The sequence below is a fragment of the Dipodomys spectabilis genome, unplaced genomic scaffold (assembly GCF_019054845.1).
Source record: "Dipodomys spectabilis isolate Male_0828 unplaced genomic scaffold, ASM1905484v1 ptg000141l, whole genome shotgun sequence".
Classification (NCBI taxonomy): Eukaryota; Metazoa; Chordata; class Mammalia; order Rodentia; family Heteromyidae; genus Dipodomys; species Dipodomys spectabilis.
In genome coordinates this window covers 1,197,343-1,215,912 of record NW_024870818.1, presented here as the reverse complement: position 1 = coordinate 1,215,912, position 18,570 = coordinate 1,197,343, and the positions used below count along the sequence as shown (strand labels likewise).

Here is an 18,570-nt window from a genome sequence, read left to right as displayed (position 1 = left end):
CCTCATGCTACATATTTTCATTGATTTTGAAGCTATACATTTTCTGCTTATAATGCATAATCATTAAATACAAGGATCAGAAATACCCTTTCAGATCAAAATGTACAATTGCTTCATTTTGCAGACAATTACTTTCTTTAAATTCAATCAGCTCATTACTGATTAAGCTTACAGTTGAGTTTAGTATTCTAATGTTCTTGGTCACACTTCCTTACTGCTACTACCCTGAATCTAGGCTGAGAATGTATGTATGTACAAAGAGCTTTCTCTAATTAAATCAATTTCCAAATAATTATTCTTCATTCTCAACCTGCAGTTACTAAATGATTACAAATAAACTAGTGTACAATGCAGTATATCACTGCACTTTTAAGGGCTGAATTCCTCAAAAGATTTTTTTTTTTAAAGAGGAGATTAAACTCAGATTCCTCAAGCTTCTCCCGCCGGTGCTCTACTACATAAACAAGCCTCTAGCTTGGCCTTTTCTGGTTATTTTGGAGCTGGAATCTCAAAATTTTCTGCTGAGGTTGGTTTCAAACTCTGATCCTTCAGATCTCAGCCTTCCGAGTAGCTAGAACTACAGGGGCAAACCACTAATGCCCGGTTTATTATTAAAAAAGATTTTTAGCTGAAGGAGATGTGAATTAACAAGCATCTACAAAAATAGCAATCATAAAATCTGTGGTAAAACTTCAGAATATTATTGAAGTTTTAACCTCAAAGGGTGTTAGGCCATTTTTGTTGCTGTTCAATGAGTAAAATGGTAAACTTTATAGACTTTTTAGAAAAGCAAAATAAACATAGATGACTACAGATAACCAGCCCACGAAACCAGTTTTCTGAACCTAACACCCAAATCAAGAAAAATAAAACATAAAAAAAACTCTTAAGGCAGTAAAACAATTACAATCAAGGAAGAGGACTGGGAAATAAACAATTCGTGTTTTAGGAACATAATTTGATGCTAAAAATAATGATATTTCAGCAATAGGAATGCCAGCTCACTGCCTACTTTGAAAGATCCTGTCTCTAAAATAGTATTATGGAGCCTGCTTGGCACTGGATTCAGGGGAGCAGGAAGAAAATACTATTTTTTTAAGTTAATACATAAACATCCATTTAGAATGATGGTTTTGTTGTTGTCGTCTTGTTGTTTCGGGAGTTTGGAGAGTTTTTTTTTCCTTCTTCTTCTTCTTCTGCTATGCTCTTTCTTGAACCCTGAAAAGGCAAGCTGCTGGGGATGGGGGTGGGGGGTGGACATGGACAGGGTTGGAAGGTATGTTGTTTTAAGTCCTGGAGGAAATAGTGCTTTGAATGTCCCTCTGCTGCCCTGGTGACCTGGGTCAGTTTTGAGCTTAGGGTCACTCAGTCACAGGAAGTCAATACAAAAGCTTTAGGTAGTTGTTTATTTGTTTGGGTTTGGCTTGGTTTGGGGTTTTGTTTGCAAGGCTGATGGAAGAGCTAAGCAAGTAGGGATACAAAAGCAAGTCCTGGGGTCCTTTACAATTACTACCAAACACAAGCTCTCCCTCTGTTTTTTTCTCTCTCTTTCTTTTCTTTTCTCCCCCCCCCCCTTTCTTTTTTTCTTCCAGTGCTCTGCCTGGAGGCGTCTCCTGGTGTAAGATCTCCAGAAAGGGCTCAATGATGGAGTCAGTATTAGAACAGAAGATGGGGCAGAAGCCCACACCCTCTCACCACCATCGCATGCCAGATGTTTCTGCCACAAGAGAGCAGGCACCACCAGCCTTCTTACAAATAAGGAATACCAAAGGCTTCTTGTATAGTTGCGGGTTTTTTTTTTTTTTAAGAATTGGGGACAATACACGAAAAAGAATCTCGAGGCTTGGGGAAAAGAGAAATGAAATTCGATCTGTCACTTCACTGCTCTGAATCTCAGCAATGGGACAACTGGAAGGAAGTGTTTTGATTCCTCACCCCACAGTTCTCTAGCAGGGAGAGAGGGAGAGAGGAAGAGAGGGGTGTGTGAAAGCTGAGCCCCAGGCAGAGAAATCCACCCCCCCTACACACACACACACACACACACACACACACACACACACACACACACACACACAGCCCCAGCAGGATGGTCAATTCTGGGCTGGCTTGTAGAAAGTGTCTCCACCCCAACACACACACACACACACACACACACACACACACACACACACACACACACACACACACACACACCTTGATTTTCTTTCTTCTCCCCTAAAGAAATGCTTGCAAATGAGAGCAAGCAGGAGCAGCCCACGTAGCTATTTAGGAAAGTTAGCATGCAATTATGCAAAAGTCTATATAAGGTTCTCAGGCCAAAAAAAAAAAAAAAAAGGCAATGCAAGAAAACATTGCGTTTCCCGTTCCCGGGCGAGTACCGAGGCGGGAGGCTGCTCCGAAGCGTCCTGATGGAGACACAAAACGCAATCAGATTCTCACTTTGGGTCTATTCCCTGTTTCTGCCCTTCTTCCTCGCCTGCCCTCGGTTTGCGTCGCTGTCTCCCCTTCCTAGTCTCTCGCTCTCTCCCCGCGCCGTTCGTGCCCCACGCCCCTCTGCTTCCCCCTCTCGTTCCCCCCACTTCTCAAATCCACGCGCGCGCGCGCGCGCGCGGGGCGCACGGATCACGGCAGGTGGTCCTCCGCTTCCTTCCAAGCTGCGGCGGCGGGAACCTTGGAGAAAGCGAGCGTGAGTCTCCACGCGGCCTCCCGCAGCCTCTCCTCCCAGCTGAGCACCCAAAAGCCTAACGGCGGCGGCCACGACTCCGCTCGCGTTCCGGCGCCTCCCGGGTGACCGCGGTGGCCGCGGGAGACACTCGGGGATCTGCGTCCCCCAAGGCTCCCGTGCCCAAACACTCAGAGCACACTGCCCAAGATTGCGCGGAGGTGGGCTGCGGCCTCGGGCTGGTGAGTCTAAAGACCAGCCGTCCAGGAACGAACGCGAGAAACCTCTAAAATCAGACCAAGAGGCAGGGGGGGGACCTGAAGTCCCCGAGCCATCGTGCGAAATAAGGCACTCGCGGGAGAAGGGGGAGAAGCTCAGCGACATCCGCGGGAGGCAGAGACTTTACGCCAGAGGCTCTGCGCCCCTGTCCCCAGGCCCTTCAACTCGGGCTCCGGAGCTGCAACCCAGGGCTGCGCGGGCCTCACCCCCTCCTTCCCACGGAGACTAAGGAGAACCCCAAAGAGAGGATCTGAGGTGGGCAGCTGGCGGGGGAGGGGGACCTTGGCCTCTCTGACTAGGGGACACATCCCCCTCAACCCCTCCTCTACAGCACACCAAGGTGTGAAGACTTCCCAGACCCTCGCTGCTGGAAGCTTAAGGGCTGAGATCCTGCACCGGACCCTGAGAGTCTGCGGGCCACCCGGGCATACAGCCAGTGGTGGAGTTCGAGGAGCCATCGGATAGCGCACGGGGGGGGGGGGGGGGCGCCGGGACCCGCACCGCACCCAGACACAAGCGGGCTGTCTCTTAGGGGGTAACCCTGTTGAGCATTAGGCAGTGATAGGCCCCCCTCCCTCGCCCCCATAAAGAAGCCCGGAAGTGGTGGCTGAACTGGCAGTAAATGCAATCATCCTGGGTGAGCTGGGAAGAAGAGATGCCTGGCAGGGCGGTGGGCTTGACTTCGAACCGACTGTGATCAGCTTTCAAAGTCTCTTTCTCGCATATATTTCCCAGAATTTGTGTGTGTGCATGTTAACCATCGTCTGACATTATGTCACAGATGATATCTAGTGTTCATGTTCAAGTAAAAGCACAGAAAAGTACGTTTACTCATAATCACGAGTGAATAGCAGCTCAGCGGGCCTCCTTCGGTTTCTTCCGGTTCTTTCCCCTTGGTTTTCGTGCTACTAGAATTCTTTCAGAGCTTCAGTACGCCTTCGCCTTGGACGTTTTTCTTCTTCATTAGATAACTCAATGAGATGTTAAAAGTGTTTGCTTTTTAAAAAATAATAAATCACGACAATTTTTGTCTGAAGTTTTTCACACAATATGCCCACTGTATCCTCCAGTCAAACACAGATGTTTGCCCTGGCCAATCTGGCTCATCTAGTTGCTTCAAAGGTAAATGTTTGCAATTGATGAGTGAGGCAGTTCTACCATGTTTCTCCCAGCTCCCAGAACCTCCACCTTAGTTTGCAACATATAAAACTTGTGATCAGTTCCTGGATGAATTTTCATATATATATATATATATATATATATATATATATATATATATATATATGATAGCTCATAAAATAGTCATCTGCAGTGCAGTTACTTATGCTAAAGTTTAGAACACCCACCATCAATGCCACAGTTCCTGTGAGACAACTGGAACTATCCCAAGCTTGCACACTAGCATGCAAGCAATCACACTGCTTTAAATAGTTAATGTTAGTTCAGGTTCTCTGATATATCCATAAATAATACAACCATTCTAATGGCACTCTGACATAGTGCCATATCAAAATGTATATTTGAAATATCTCGTTGGAATATATTTGTGCATGGATAAAATGTCCTGAAGCAGTCTCTTTATCATTATATATTTTCATTCAAATGTACTCTAATAACCAATCAGTGGTTCTAGGCTGTAGGAAAATACAATATAAAATCTTGACTTTAGAAAAACAATTGAGCAGTTTCAAGAGCTCTTGTTACCAAAGCCTTGTGTCTCTGGCCAAAATTAGTTACAAAATTATTTCTTGGCAATTGTGATACTTCAGAAACTACTATGTCAATATCAGAAGTCAAAGTTAGCTTCATGAAGTCTATCCCCCCTCATCCCCCCCATCCCAAAGCTTCCACAGTGTCAACATTCCATAAACATTTAATAAAATTCATAACCAAAGTCTATGCAGTATTTTAAAGTACTTGCTTAAGACAACAGCAAGCAGCCCCCCCCATGACTTTCAACCACTTTTGCTTTCCTATTGAAAACACCTGCTTGCTCCACATTTTTACCTAGAATTATCAAAAGGGAACTATTCTATTTTTTTCTGGTTACCCAAACAAGATTTCCTGATTACTAAATAACATGAGGGTCCAGACTCCAAGAAAAATAAAATGTGTACATCCTGGATTATTCTGGTTGTAGATACTTTAACTTGACAGTCAAGCAAGTTCAGAGGCAAGAGCCAAGAATCCACTGGTAGCTTCTTTTTCAAAGAGGCTGAGCATGTTCTTCTGTCTTTTCCCAAGCTTACCACACACACACACACACACACACACACACACGGATATATTACCTGTAAGTTTTAGCTTCAGACTTTAGTCAAAATGGTTACGATACACCTATACTTGACATACTGTCCTTTTCTTTGATTGAGAAAGATGATTAGATCACAGAACCTGCCTGATGAGTTTCAGGTCCTCTGATTATCCCTTGTTAATTGCCAGCACCAAATTTCATCCTCCATTTCAACCCCCCCCCCCCCCCATCCCCTTACACACACCTTTTTCCCCACCCCCCACCTTCATTGTACACGGGAAAAGGGAAAAGTTGAAGCACTGAAACTGCAGTTTTTTCATTGTCCAGTAGACGGCACAAAAGATCAAGGCTTTAAATGCTAAACAATTCACTAAGGCTGTTTGTTAGGTTTAGAGAGTGTGCCAGTGTGATGTTCTTTAAGCAGCCAGCTGGCCGGCGTTGGAAAAGTATTTGAAAATTTAAGATGACCCGTCAAGATTTTGAAATGTGGTCATGTGAAAAAGTTTTGCATATTTGATTAACAAAAGGCTTCTACAGAAAAGTCCCCAACTGGTAGAAATGAAGACGGAAATGATACTAAAAATTAATTACTAAGTTATGTTTAAAGAAATTGAGTTGAGAGTAGTGGCAAGACATTTTATTCTCAATTATCTTCTAATGAATAAAGAAAGTGTGCAACAATGAGCTTTCCAGATTCTATTAGAATCTTGAGTGAAGTATCTGTTTTTGTAAATTACATTTAACACATAACTTAGCCCAAAGTACTGAGGGTTGCATTTCTAAGGGGATTGTATATGTATGTACATGTGTAAGATACAGTAAACAAAGTAAAAAAAACACAAAATTTTGTCCGTAGCTTTTAGGGTCTAGTGGAAGATTTAGGCATTAGAAATAACAGTTGAAATTCAGCCTCTTTTACTGCAAGGTATGACTTTGGCTAATATTTATATTTTACTAAAAGGCCTCAATTCCTTTTCATTCTTCAGACGCTCCTTATGTCGAAGTTCGGGGAGGGGTAAAGTGTAGGCTAATAACTCATTTCCTAGTTAATTTTATTAAGAATTTATAGCACTGTTTAGAAAGTTTTAAGACAACCATAAATTTTATTAGGAATATTTTATTAAGCCCTCCATTTAATTAATAAAAGACCTCTATAACTTTTGTAAATGTCAGAGCTGGTAATTATGTGACCAGTGTAGTTTTCCCCTCTCTAGAGACCAAAGTACTTTAATGATCTGAAATAAAAAAAAAAAAAGTAGTAAAGAAATCACCATCTCCATAACAACAAGAAACAAAAAAAACAAACAAAAAAATTAAACACTTTCCCCTTCTAAACTTTAGTGGTATGCAGCCAGAATATAGTGTGTTAGATATTTTCTCTGCCTTGGTCAGTGTCAGCTGACCTCTCATTGACTTCTGAACTGGACCCAGACAGTCTTTGTTTTCTGAAGCAAACTACAGTAAACAAATCCCCCAGTCCTCACAGCCTAGATGGATTTGGGACACTAGATTACCATCCGCCCTAATCCTCTAAACTAACCCCTTTTCCTATCACCTAACCAGTTTTTTTTTCCTTTAAGAGAACTCTAAATAGTTTATTTCTCTTTTCTCACAGCCATTCATTAGCTCTGCCTTCTCCATACCTTTCTCACATCACATCCAAGCTCTTATCTCCAGCATTCCTCTATTATCTCGACTAGATTTCGAATGTATTTTCTTTAAACAATCTTCCCCTCCCCATTATTTCTGTTTTTTTGAAGTGTAAATGCTAATGTGTGGGGGGGGGAGGTGAGATTCAGGGGATAGATGTTCTTGAAGTACAAATCCCCACCCTCCCCACCACACCCCAAGACGAACTAAAAAGCAATCCCAACATTTTAACAGGCTCCCTAAAGTTAGGTGGCAGATGATAAACCCTTATCATTCTGTGAACACAGCTGCCAAACTCAATTGATTGACAGGCTTTTGTTTATTCTGGGCTGGCAAATACACACACCTTTTACCTTTGGAGGTCCCCCTTTTTAATTTTGGAGAGTTTCTGAGCTGACTCATCAGTGTGAACTTCTGAGACTAAAGCCTAATTCAGCATATGGGCCTTCTAAAGGCACAACCCCTTGCGGGAGAACAGACACTTAAAAGGCAGTTCCCCGTGTCGAGTAGAGGATGGCTTTAAATGCATCTCTATAGGAGAATATAAACAATAGAGTCCAAGGGCTCAACCTCCCTCTACTTCAGCCCAGCCTGTTCTTTTAGCCTGCCTGTTTGTTCTCTCTATCCTTGGGAAGATGTTCTGGGACTGGGAGGGAAAGTAGAGAATCTCAAGAGCTAGGACGAAGAGTCAGCAGAGCTCATTACCAGGCCCAGTTTTTCCCCCCCCAACATAAACGTGCCATTGCCTTAAAAGCAAGCACCTGAAATAAGCGTGGGAAAGGTGCTGTCACACAACAGGCATAAATATCAGCAGTAGTTTATTAAGATACCTACAACTGTCCCTTCACTTTTTCCTTTTAATAGATGATTAATTGCTGCCTTGCTAAAGGAAGAGTTTTTTTTTTTTTTTTTATGGTACTCTATTGGAACTCTACATGTGCTCAGTGCAATTTCTCTCAGCAAGCCCCAACTGTAATAACTGTTTGCTAATTGTAAAATCCTTATCCAGAATGAGGTTTGGGCAAACAATTTGTACTACTGTAATTACATTGTAAAAGTGTTGGAGTCCTTCGGATGTTCAGAATTAATAGTATACAGGCCTAGAAGTAGTATTAGGTCCACGCTTAAAATGGCACATTTCACAATTACTAGGTGTTTGTTTTCAGCTCCAAATAGTGCATTCTTTAAGAAAAACTATTGTGTAGTACAGTACAGTTTTAAAATAATCCCACATAGAATGGAAGCATACAAAGTAACCACTTTGCTATGATGAGTTGAGGTGTTTGGAACAAGTTACTTAGCTAAATGTAATGTCTTTTTGTCATTTCTGCTAGAAAACAAAAGGAAAAAATTCACTGGAAAGCAAAAATACAAAATAAATCCCGTTGTTTAAAAAAAAATCAGTCGATCAAAAACTGACCTTTCCTAAACTTGGACTTAAGAGTTTACTTCAAACTCATTCTTTACCTAAGTCTGCTCCAGGATTCTTAAGGCTGTTACAGACCACGGCCATATAAATGTAGTTCTCAGTTAAATTACACTTGCACAATTTCCCTCACAGTTCATTTAAGGATCATAAATGTAGACGTGCCCAAGTCAGTGTCTGATTGGACCTCCTCCCCTATTTCTCAGGAGACCCCAGCCTCGCTGAAGCTTAACAGGACTGCTAAAAAGACCCCCTGGAGCACCGGTCCCAACGTGCTCAGGTGTGGGCTGGGCCGAAGGCTTCTGGAATTGAGGAAGGGGGGGGCCCGGAGGCTGGAAGATTTAGTCCTGTCTCCATAATCGGAAAAGAAATGTGCTGCCAGGCTCAGCCTGAAGCCGGGAGATTCCATCTTAGCCAGAAATTCTCCTTTCAAGTTCACTCGAGTTGGGGGGGGGGGGGGGGGAGACGAGTAGGAAGAGCCTGTTGGTCAGGCACCTGGCCCGGCCCTGGTGTTGACTCTGTCTTGCCCTAGCTCCCTAAGTGATGTATCTTGATGTTTGTGCCACAAAACTCAACAGAAGTATGTGACGAGAAAAGTATCAAATCTTAAAACCTGGAGTGCAGAAGGAAAAAAAATATGTTAAAAAGAGACCCCTCCAAAAAGAAAAAGGGAAAACGTCAAAGACTTACGCTGAAGGATCTTGGAGAGAGATTATCTCCAAAGAAAAGATTTGGATTGCTTACAAGACAAAGCTTTTCTGGAGGTTTGGGGTGACCGTGTCAGCCCTTCGGGCATGTGTGAGGCAAATTCGGAGTGTGTGGAGGGGAGGGGTGCAGAAGGCTGGGAAGACTCCTCTGCTAGACTTTTTGGGTGCGCAACACTTACTGGGGCGAACCAACCCGGCGTTGACTCGTGCGGGGTGCTAAAAGAAGCCTCGAGTCGCCGTGGTGGAAGCCCAGTGCCTTTGACTCCAGATCTACGCTTTAAAGGTTGCCCTCTGCCCCCTCGCTCCTAGGAAGCCCACTCAGCAGAAACCGACGCACTTCCTCGCGAACGGATGCACATTTTCTTTTACTTTGAGCCTCGGAGTTGGTTTCAGTAGATTTGAGAGCTTGTAACCATTCCCCCAACAATCTCCGCTTGAAGGGTGCCTCCTAATCTTTCTCAAAACTCTTCTATTGACTACCCACCACCCCCACTCCCTGGGGTGAGGGCTCGGATCACAGCTGGCTGGGTGGGACGGGGTGGCGGGGGTAGGTAGGGGTGATGGGAGCGCAGAGCGGCTGCTTTGAGGGAAATCAGCCTTTTGGCCACCTTCAGGGCGGGAATCGGGACCGGCAGTTTGCATTCCCGGCAGATCGAAGCTCCCTGCTGATCGATTATTTGATAATTGATTTTCCCCACAGCCAATGCGAAGCCGCCTGGGCGGGGGTGCCCTCTGATTGGTGGAGTCCTTTTCCACGGCTGCCTACCGAGATTTGGGTGAGCTCATTTTCCAGTCGACCGCAGGGGGAGTTTTCTGCGAGGTTTCTGCTGGAGGGAGGGTGGAGAGAGAGAGAGAGAAGAGAGAGAGAGAGGGAGAGAGAGAGAAAAAAACCTCTCGGAGAGGAGCGAGCTGCCAGCCCAGCTCGGGATGTGAGGTTCCCAGCTGCTGGTAGGGCTGCAAGGCTGAGACATCTCGGCAGATCTGAGCCGAGAGGACAGAAACAATAAAGTCTAAACCACTAAGTAGAATTAATAAAGGACCAAATTAGAGTGGAAGAAATAAAAACAAGAAAACAATGTTGAGTCCAGAGAATAGGTATTTAACGGGGGAGAGGGGAACTTAAAAACCAGTGGTTGCTTGGGGACTCCCAGTTATGGGGGTAGTGGTAGCTTTTGTCTGAAATCTCAGCTCCCGAAGTGGATTTCTTTTTTCTGGATTTAGGAGTTTTCTCCCAGCCGGGATGGGGGGAATAGAAAAGCGGAGTATGGGGTTGGAGATCTAGGGAGGAAAGCGCGGGTGTCGCTGGGGAAAGTGCTGGGGGTACGCAGACCCTCCAGGCCCAAGCGAGGCCGTGGCTGAAGTCCCCACCGCGCCTCGAAGACAAAGGCGCAGGCTGCCGCCGTAGCCAGAGCCCAGCGCTCCGGCCCCAACGCGCTGCGCCCAGGGCGCACAGCTTTCTGCCTTGCCTGGAGCGGATGGGGGGGGGGGGGTTGAGGGGGGGAGGGAAGAGCTTCCCTTCTTGAAGCTCCCCAGCCCGGGCTCCGGCTCCGCCCGCGAGGTCTGGGCTGCTGGGTGCCCGCGTCGAGTTTCGCTTTCCGGCGATCATAAATAGCTCGGTGTTTGTAAACAGGCGCTGGGGGCACATTCCCAGCGCCCGGCCCATTGTTCCCTCCCTTCCCCTCTCACTTCCAGCAGATCGCCGGGGTTGGGGCTGGGGGCTTCCCGAGGCGGGGAGGTGGGGGTGTCCAGACCCAAAGTGATAAAATGCCAACATTTCCTCTCCTTCAGTCCGCCGTCCACCTCCGACAGCGCAAAAGAAACTCTTAAACGGGGCTCCCAGAAAACCCAAGTTAACCTCCACCCCCACGTTCTCAAGACTCTGTAGGCAGAGCCTTTCCCCAGCCCAGCTCCGGCGTCTCTTCTCCGGGCTCGCGGTTTGACTTTTCTCCTAGGAGAGAGAGAGAGAGAGAAAGAGAGAGAGAGAGAGAGAGAGAGAGAGAGAGAGAGAGAGAGAGAGAGAGAGAGAGAGAGAGAGAGAGTCTAGTTCTGAGAATCCAGTACTTTGTGCCTCAACCCCCCCCCACACACACACACTCCCCGCCCCGAGAAAATACTGGCAGACCCCAATAATTTCGAGGAAAGTCTTGAAGTCTTCGCGCGGAATCCTGTGCAAAACAACTCCCGCTTCCTCCCTTGCCCCGCGATTATTCCCAATTTATTTCAAGGGAGTCCGCTTTGGGGGAGAGAGAGAGTCTGGAGGGGTTTGGGAGGGGGTGGGGGGGAGAGAAGGAGACAGAAAATAAAGCCGTGGGCTGGGAGCTGAGCCTTCATTTGTGTGCGTGTGTCCAGGGTGTCTGGTGTTTGTGCCTGGGCGTACGATTTCATGGAGCGCCTTTTCTGCCTCTCTAGTGCGACCAGAGCTCGCTCCGCGCACCCACCCCTGCCGAGGAGCCTACTTGCTGCAGCCCAATGCATTGTGTAAGACGCGACCTGTTATGGCCACCACTACTTCCGGGTTCTAGCATTCTGGTCGGAATCCACCTCTCCGCCTGTGCAACACACACTTACACACGCACGGGGACTGCAAGCGGGCAGCATCGATCGTGGCTCCTTTAAGACAAACTCAGACAGACATTTTTTTTTTTAACCTTCCTTCTCTAATCTCCTTTCAGTGCAGCAGTTGCAAAGAGGGAGAGAGAGAGAGAGAGAGAAAGAGAGAGAGAGAGAAGAGAGAAACTGATTAGGAATTAAGACTGATTCAGGGGAAGCGAGCGCTAGGGCTTTGTGCATTTGAATATTAACATTTGAGGTGTTCTGAGACCAGAAGAAGACAGAGCGGATGATCATTCATTCACCACGTTGACAACCTCGCTTGTGATTGACAGCTGGAGTGGCAGAAAGCCATGAGATTTGGTAGTTGAGTCTGAGGGGCGCTCGGGTTCTTTTTTTTTTTTTTTAACTGATTTTTTGGGGGAGAGAAGATCTGCTTTTTTTTTTTTTCCTTTGCCCCCTCTGCTGTCTTGGAAACGGAGCGCTTTTATGCTCTGTGACTCCGGCGCTTCGCTTCAGGTCCGGTAGACCGAAGATCTGGGACCAGTAGCTCACATTGCTGGAAACGTTAAGGGATTTTTTTTTTCCGTCGTGCTTTTTTTTTTTTCTGGGAGAGTTTGCATATTTGTTTCTTTTCACACTGGCCTTAAAGAGGATATATTAGAAGTTGAAGTAGGAAGGGAGCCAGAGAGGCCGATGGCGCAAAGGGTACGTATTAAAAAACAATTGTGGAAGTCAAATGTGAGATTAAATTGAAACGTGGCTGAAAGACACTGTTAAAAAGTTTCCTATTTTCTTTCTCTTTTTGAATGGGGCTCTTCAGGCCATGGCCTAAAGCGCGAGGATTTATTCAGTGCAATTGTAGACTTACGTACAATACTTTTAGTTGTTAATTCAAGTAGTCAAGTTTTCTATAAATTCGTAACCAGTAGCTATATAAATAAAAATGCAAACTCAAGTCATCATCTGTTGGAAAGAAAGAAAAGGAAAGAGAGAAAGAAAGAAAATACTAAATGCCTGGTACTATAATTTGAGTATTCCGAGAAGTTTAAAGATATGTTTAAACTAAAAATAAGCAGGTAAAAACTCATGATAGGTTATTGATTATATTCATATTTAATATCATTAGAAGCATTCAGCTTTTTGAAATGAATTAACCTCGCCACAGTGTAGGGTATTTGGGACTGGAAAACGTTTTTTTAAAGTAATTTTAATTTCCATGTATTTTTATGCAAGGGATTGCTTTGCAAGTTTTTCTTAGATAAGCCCTGTACTAATTGGATCCTAAGCACGTAGCAACTCACTTCTTAAATGCAATACTGATTCCCCCAATATTCCTATTTGAATGGAAATGTAGTGAGAGTAAAGTGAGACAATGACAGCCCAACTGATAGTTTCTTAAAAGAAAGGGGTCTACAAAAAGCCTTCCTTGCATAATTTGTGTCCTGGCCCTCAAAGCCCTGTTTGCAAAAGAAAGTTACTAGGCTGACACATTTTTTCTTTACTCCTTTGGTTCAGGCAAATGTCAGAGTAAGAACAAACTCTTTTCACACCTCTGGTTTTAAGGGGATGAAAGTGGCAATTCCTCTTTTCTTTGAAAATCATTTCACTCTAAACACCTCCAAATCTTGGGAAAAGAGCTTGTTGGCAAGGAAAGCCATTAGAGAAAATCTAAATAGCTATATTTAGCACACAAAAATGACAATCAATATGAAAGTTTTTCTGGATGAAGAAGAGAGGGGTTCTGTGTTCATTTGCTTTAGAATTTGAACCTAGTGAGTAGCCTTTCCTACTAGTCTAGAGATAAAGTTCACAAGAAAACAATTAGAGTAGAATATTAACTGCTTCGATTATAAATTTTCTTTAACTTTTGGGGATAAATGCCCTGATTCGAAATTTAAGGAAAATAAAAGGTATAGGAAAAGCTATCTTTATTTGTGCCTCACATCTAAAGAGGTCAGTTCATTTTGCATAATTTTGCAGAGTTTGTCTTGGAAAGCATAAGAAATGTAGTATCTTGCACGAGTGCCCAACCTCACTCTGGCAGGGACATAAAATGAGAAGCCTGTCTGAATTCACGTGCGTGGGTTCCCATCTAACTTTGTTTCCTTTTGAATTCCCCCTAATGTAAAGGAGCTGGGAAACTAGGCGGGTTTGCTGCACTGTCCTGGCACGTTTTATTATTGTGATTTTCAATTTCCTCCTCCAGAGACATGCACATTTTTACCTTTCGCCCTCCGGGAGAATGCCTCTCTTCTGTCTTCCCTTCTTTCTTCCTTTCTTCCTTGGCAGGGGATTCTGATATTCTGAAGTAGTCAAGAAGGAAGGACACAAGTTAGGGCAAGAACCTTCATCTCGGAGGAGGCTTACCGAGAATCTTAGACTTTTTTTTTTTTTTAACTTTCAACGTTATTTTTCTACAAATAGAAACCTCAACGTGAGAGATGCAAGGCCACGGAATTCCCGGTTAAAGGCTCCAAGCTGGACTGACCTTATATAAGCTCAGTGCCCTGCCGGTCTCCTATTTACTCTGCCGGTCTTCTGAACCTTCTTTCTCTCTTGTTTGTCATGCAGTACGACGACCTACCCCATTACGGGGGCATGGATGGAGTAGGCATCCCCTCCACGATGTATGCGGACCCGCATGCAGCCAGGTCCATGCAGCCGGTCCACCACCTGAACCATGGGCCTCCTCTGCATTCGCATCAGTACCCGCACACAGCTCACACCAACGCCATGGCCCCCAGCATGGGCTCCTCGGTCAATGACGCTTTAAAGAGAGATAAAGATGCCATTTATGGGTAGGTACAATGGGCAGCAGTTAAGTAGCTGAGGCGCGATTTTTCCCCTGTATTTCCCCGTGCCCTTGGTAACAAAGTCAGAGTTCTCTGGAGTGGAGGTACATAGCTGGTTCGCCCTAACTGCATGGAAAATTTGGAGAGGTGGCCTGCCATCCCGAAGAACCCCACCCCTCCCCATCTTCCCCTGTCTGTATGCGCTCCCAGCCGGCTCAGCGGCTGAGACCCACCGCTTCTGTGGTCGCCCGCAAAGGGGGTCCCAGTGTGGGGAGAAGTTACCTAAAGGTTCCCCAATCCGCTCTCCGCCTCTGGCCCAGCGGACCAGGGATTTCGCTCGCTTGCTCAGCTTCGTTCAAGAGCGTTGGGGGTTTCTGAATGTAGGAGCCTTTGTGTTGGAACGAAACTTTTAGTGTAAGGGAAAATCTTTTAAGCTACTGATTGTTCTGACTTGCTAAGTTTACTCAGCAACCGTATGCTGGCTCTGCCATCTCACAATGAAGTCAAGGCGGGACAGCTGCAGGTCAGACGGGGGAGAGCATGTTTTGCATTTAGGAGGTTTGACCACTGAAAGCAAGGAGGACTCACTGGCGATGGATCGCTGAAGACATTAAGAAACTTCTAGCTATTTTAGCACTTTGTGTTCCAAGGCGAAACCTACAGGATTTAGCAAGAAGTTAATGCGGGGTGCTCTCTTCGGCGGGAGGTTTTCTGGCCGAGGTTTTATATTCCGCGTTCCCTTCGGCCATCCTATTACAGCTTGCACTAGAAACTCACTCGTGCCTACAGGGTGCTGATGAATTGGGGGACCCCTTTTGACTTTGCAGCAACTTTTGTTTCTATTTATGACTTTAAAAATTGCAATATTGACCCTCCCTCCCTGGTGGTGGTGGGGGGGGCGCCGAAATCTTTGTGCTTTTTATTTTCTGGTTCCTTGCGCTATGGACACATTTAAACCCCAGCTTTCTCTTCGTAATGTGGGCTGCAGATGGTTTAGGGTCTGGGACAAGGGTATTTGGGGAAGCTGTTAAATTCCCAGCTGGACTATAGGAACTGATAAGACTTGAAGACATCTCCTTGGGCATTAGAAAGAGCTTCTTCTTTCTTTCTTCTTCTTCTTCTTCTTCTTCTTCTTCTTCTTCTTCTTCTTCTTCTTCTTCTTCTTCTTCTTCTTCTTCTTCTTCTTCTTCTTCTTCTTCTTCTTCCTCTTCTCCTCCTCCTCCTCCTCCACCTCCTCCTCCTCCTCCTCCTCTTCCTCCTCTTCCTCCTCCTCATTCTTTCTCCTCTTCTTTTATTATGGCCTGACACAAGCGACACCCAGGCCCTGCATAATACTGGATACTTTGACACTCCGAAAAGACAAAAATGAAATTCAGCTTCACCACAGAACAGTAGGAAGAACTTTCTTCAGGGGGCGGTGAGGACCATTGGCGAAGGGAGGGGAGCGTCATGGTAGGCAAAGAAGGGCCTCTTTGCTCTCCAAGGCCCTTGGGGGCAGGGATGTATAGGTGCAGCCCAGTGAACGAGGGTCCCTTAGCCACAGAGGTCCCCAAGTTAGCTGAATGCCTGCCACCAAGATCCGGAGAGGCTCGGCCTTCGCGCGGCCGACTGGCAGAGAAAGCTCTTCCTCCCCTTGGGTCCGGAGCCTTTCTCCCTCCCCCTCACAAGTCCTGGACCTGCAGCCCAGGGCCAAGGGTCTGTCAGGGTGGGAAACTTGATTCAAAATGGCTGCTGGAACCGCTTGGGTTTTATTCGTAGCAAATGTTGTCAATTTCTCAAGCCAGATACTGAACTGATCCTCAGATAGGGTCTAAGAGTCGGGGCCTCGGAGTTGAGAGTCCTAGGAAGCCAAGAAGGTGACCAGTCACCTAGGCGGGGGTCAAGGAAAAGGAGAAAAGTAGATGACCAAGTCGGGAGGGGAGGTCTCTGCTTCAAGCTTCTCTGGCTGTTTGTCTTGAGCGCCTGTTTTGTTTTGTTTTGTTCCCCCCCCCAGTGACTGGGTACTAACCGTTGTGTTGTTTATGACTGTTGTATTTTTCTTACAGACACCCCCTGTTCCCTCTCTTAGCACTGATTTTTGAGAAATGTGAATTAGCTACTTGTACCCCCCGCGAGCCGGGGGTGGCGGGCGGGGACGTCTGCTCCTCAGAGTCATTCAATGAAGATATAGCCGTGTTCGCCAAACAGGTCAGCAAAACAAATGTTAAAAAAAAAAAAGTAAAAGAAACAAGAAGGGATCCTGCCCCCAAACACACACAGCCAGCAACATATTCAAAAGTCACCAGCAGGTCGTCTCCCATAAGCCCCACGTGTTAAACCCAGCCCGAGATTCTTCCCCCGAGTTGAGTTGAGCGTGTGTGTTCTTGGATAACTTGAAATCACCCCCTTAATGTCCACTCACCGTCCCTAAACTAGGGAAGAAAATCACTAACACCAGGCCCTGTAAGTGCTTGGGACTTGGCCGAACTGAGCAGACTCCCACAGTCTGAGAAGCATAGTTGCTAGCAATAAGACTGAACTCTAGATTTGGTTTGAGTTTATTTGGTTCACATTGAAGTCTGTTGGGGACAAACTCAAAGTCACCAAGCCCCCGCCCTCTCCCCCAGGTTACAGCCCTGTCCCTGACAGTATAATAAGGCCAAAAACTAGAAAGGTGACCAGATTTCATTTTTCCCCCTCTTTTTCCCCCTCTCTCCCTCTCTCTCCCTTCCTCCTCACTTGTATTTAGATCCGCGCAGAAAAACCTCTATTTTCTTCTAATCCAGAACTGGATAACTTGGTAAGAGATGACCCTTTACTCCCCTCCCCCATCTCCCTCTGCCCAATCCCAGTTCTCCTGCTTTGCTTTGAGAGTCTGGAAGTTTCTAGATGGGTCTTCCTGCAAACATTTCTCCCTGCCTGGATAAGTGGTTTGAGGACAAGTTCGCAGGGAAACATATTCATCTGCAAGGGCCCGGTCGAGCTAGCCGGGAGAAACGCGAGCTTTTGTTTTTTATGACAGCCGGGCAGTGCAGCCCTAATCAGCACGGGGATTTATCTCCTGTCCTGTCAGCGTGTGTGCTTAAACTTTGCCGACTTTCCAGCCCTCAAAGTCTTGTCACCAGGACAGTGACCTGACAAGAGTCCCTCAAACAACCAGCTTGCCGGCCAGCAAGGTGTGCAGAAGGCAGCTGGAAGTTTTGCAATGTGAAAAGCCACAATTGGGGAGCAATCTGCACTCTTTTGCCTTTCAGTCCCTCCAAGCAAACCTCTAAGCCCAGTAGTGTGGTCCTTTGGGGATTGGGGTGGTGGGCCATGGGACCCAGAAAGGAGAGAACCTTGGGGGAGAAGAGTGTTTATGATCTCCACTTAGATGCTTTGTTGTTGTTTTAGCTATTTTTTTCTCTCCTTAAGAAATATAAACCTCTAGCTGGTACACGGTTGCTGCTATTAAGTTTTAGTGTTATTGCCATAAATCAAAATAACTCTGTTTACTGGGGGTGCCGGGTGGAGGGGGCCCTGGAGGAGCTAGAGCTCTAACAGCCGATTTTCTGCAAACCAAGAATGGGGTACTCATTCATTTTTGTATCTTTGCAGATGATTCAAGCCATACAAGTATTAAGGTTTCATCTGTTGGAATTAGAGAAGGTAATTTCTTTAGTCTGTTTTCCCTTTATTTCTCATTCTCATTCATCCACTCTCCACCCCCCCCCACCCCCCAGTACACACAGAGGAGAGGATTCAGAAAGGATGAAGTTCAGGCTTCTGAAATATTTTGCATAAATGTCTTTCTTGCTGGTAATTAGTGTCAAGGCCAATCTTAGAGTCCATTTCTCTTTGCAGTTTAATTACAATTTCAGCCACTAAAACTGAGATCACAAATGTCCTGGCCTTGTGTAGGTTCTGAATACCTTGCTGGCTTTGTGTAAATAGTTACAAGTCTATGCATCGTGGCCAAGTGCTGTTGTGAGTTTGTTTCCCAGGTTAATACCTCTGCAGTCTCTTTGATTCCTCTTCCTATTCTGCTTTGCAACCTTGGGTATGTGTGTGTGTGTGTGGGGGGGGGTTGTTTAGTTTTAACTGAATTTTTGGAAGACAGTTTGAGAGCAGCGGCAGGTCAGACCCAGAAGAGGCAGAAGGGGAGGAGGAGTGGGCAAAGGAGTCTGGAGGAGATGGTGGGGGAGGCCCATTAAGCCTTTTGCAGAGACAAAGCAGAGTTACTGGTTGTGTCAATTCTTTGAATCTTTGAACCCAGCACACACACCCCA

At 45.8% G+C, this 18,570-nt stretch overlaps 1 protein-coding gene across 4 annotated transcripts in view; it reads left to right on the top strand.

Annotated features, from left to right (window-relative positions):
* The first annotated feature begins 11,339 nt into the window (after nucleotides 1–11,339).
* The window catches only part of Meis1 (Meis homeobox 1), a 148,083-nt gene continuing 140,852 nt past the window's right edge, over nucleotides 11,340–18,570 (top strand). For all 4 annotated transcript variants that reach the window (XM_042691239.1, XM_042691238.1, XM_042691242.1 and 1 more), the window contains exons 1-5: nucleotides 11,340–12,236; nucleotides 14,103–14,329; nucleotides 16,369–16,510; nucleotides 17,052–17,102; nucleotides 17,900–17,950. In XM_042691239.1, the coding sequence (XP_042547173.1) occupies nucleotides 12,225–12,236; nucleotides 14,103–14,329; nucleotides 16,369–16,510; nucleotides 17,052–17,102; nucleotides 17,900–17,950 (483 nt within the window). In that variant the 5' untranslated portion in view covers nucleotides 11,340–12,224. The remainder of the gene's footprint in view (nucleotides 12,237–14,102; nucleotides 14,330–16,368; nucleotides 16,511–17,051; nucleotides 17,103–17,899; nucleotides 17,951–18,570) is intronic.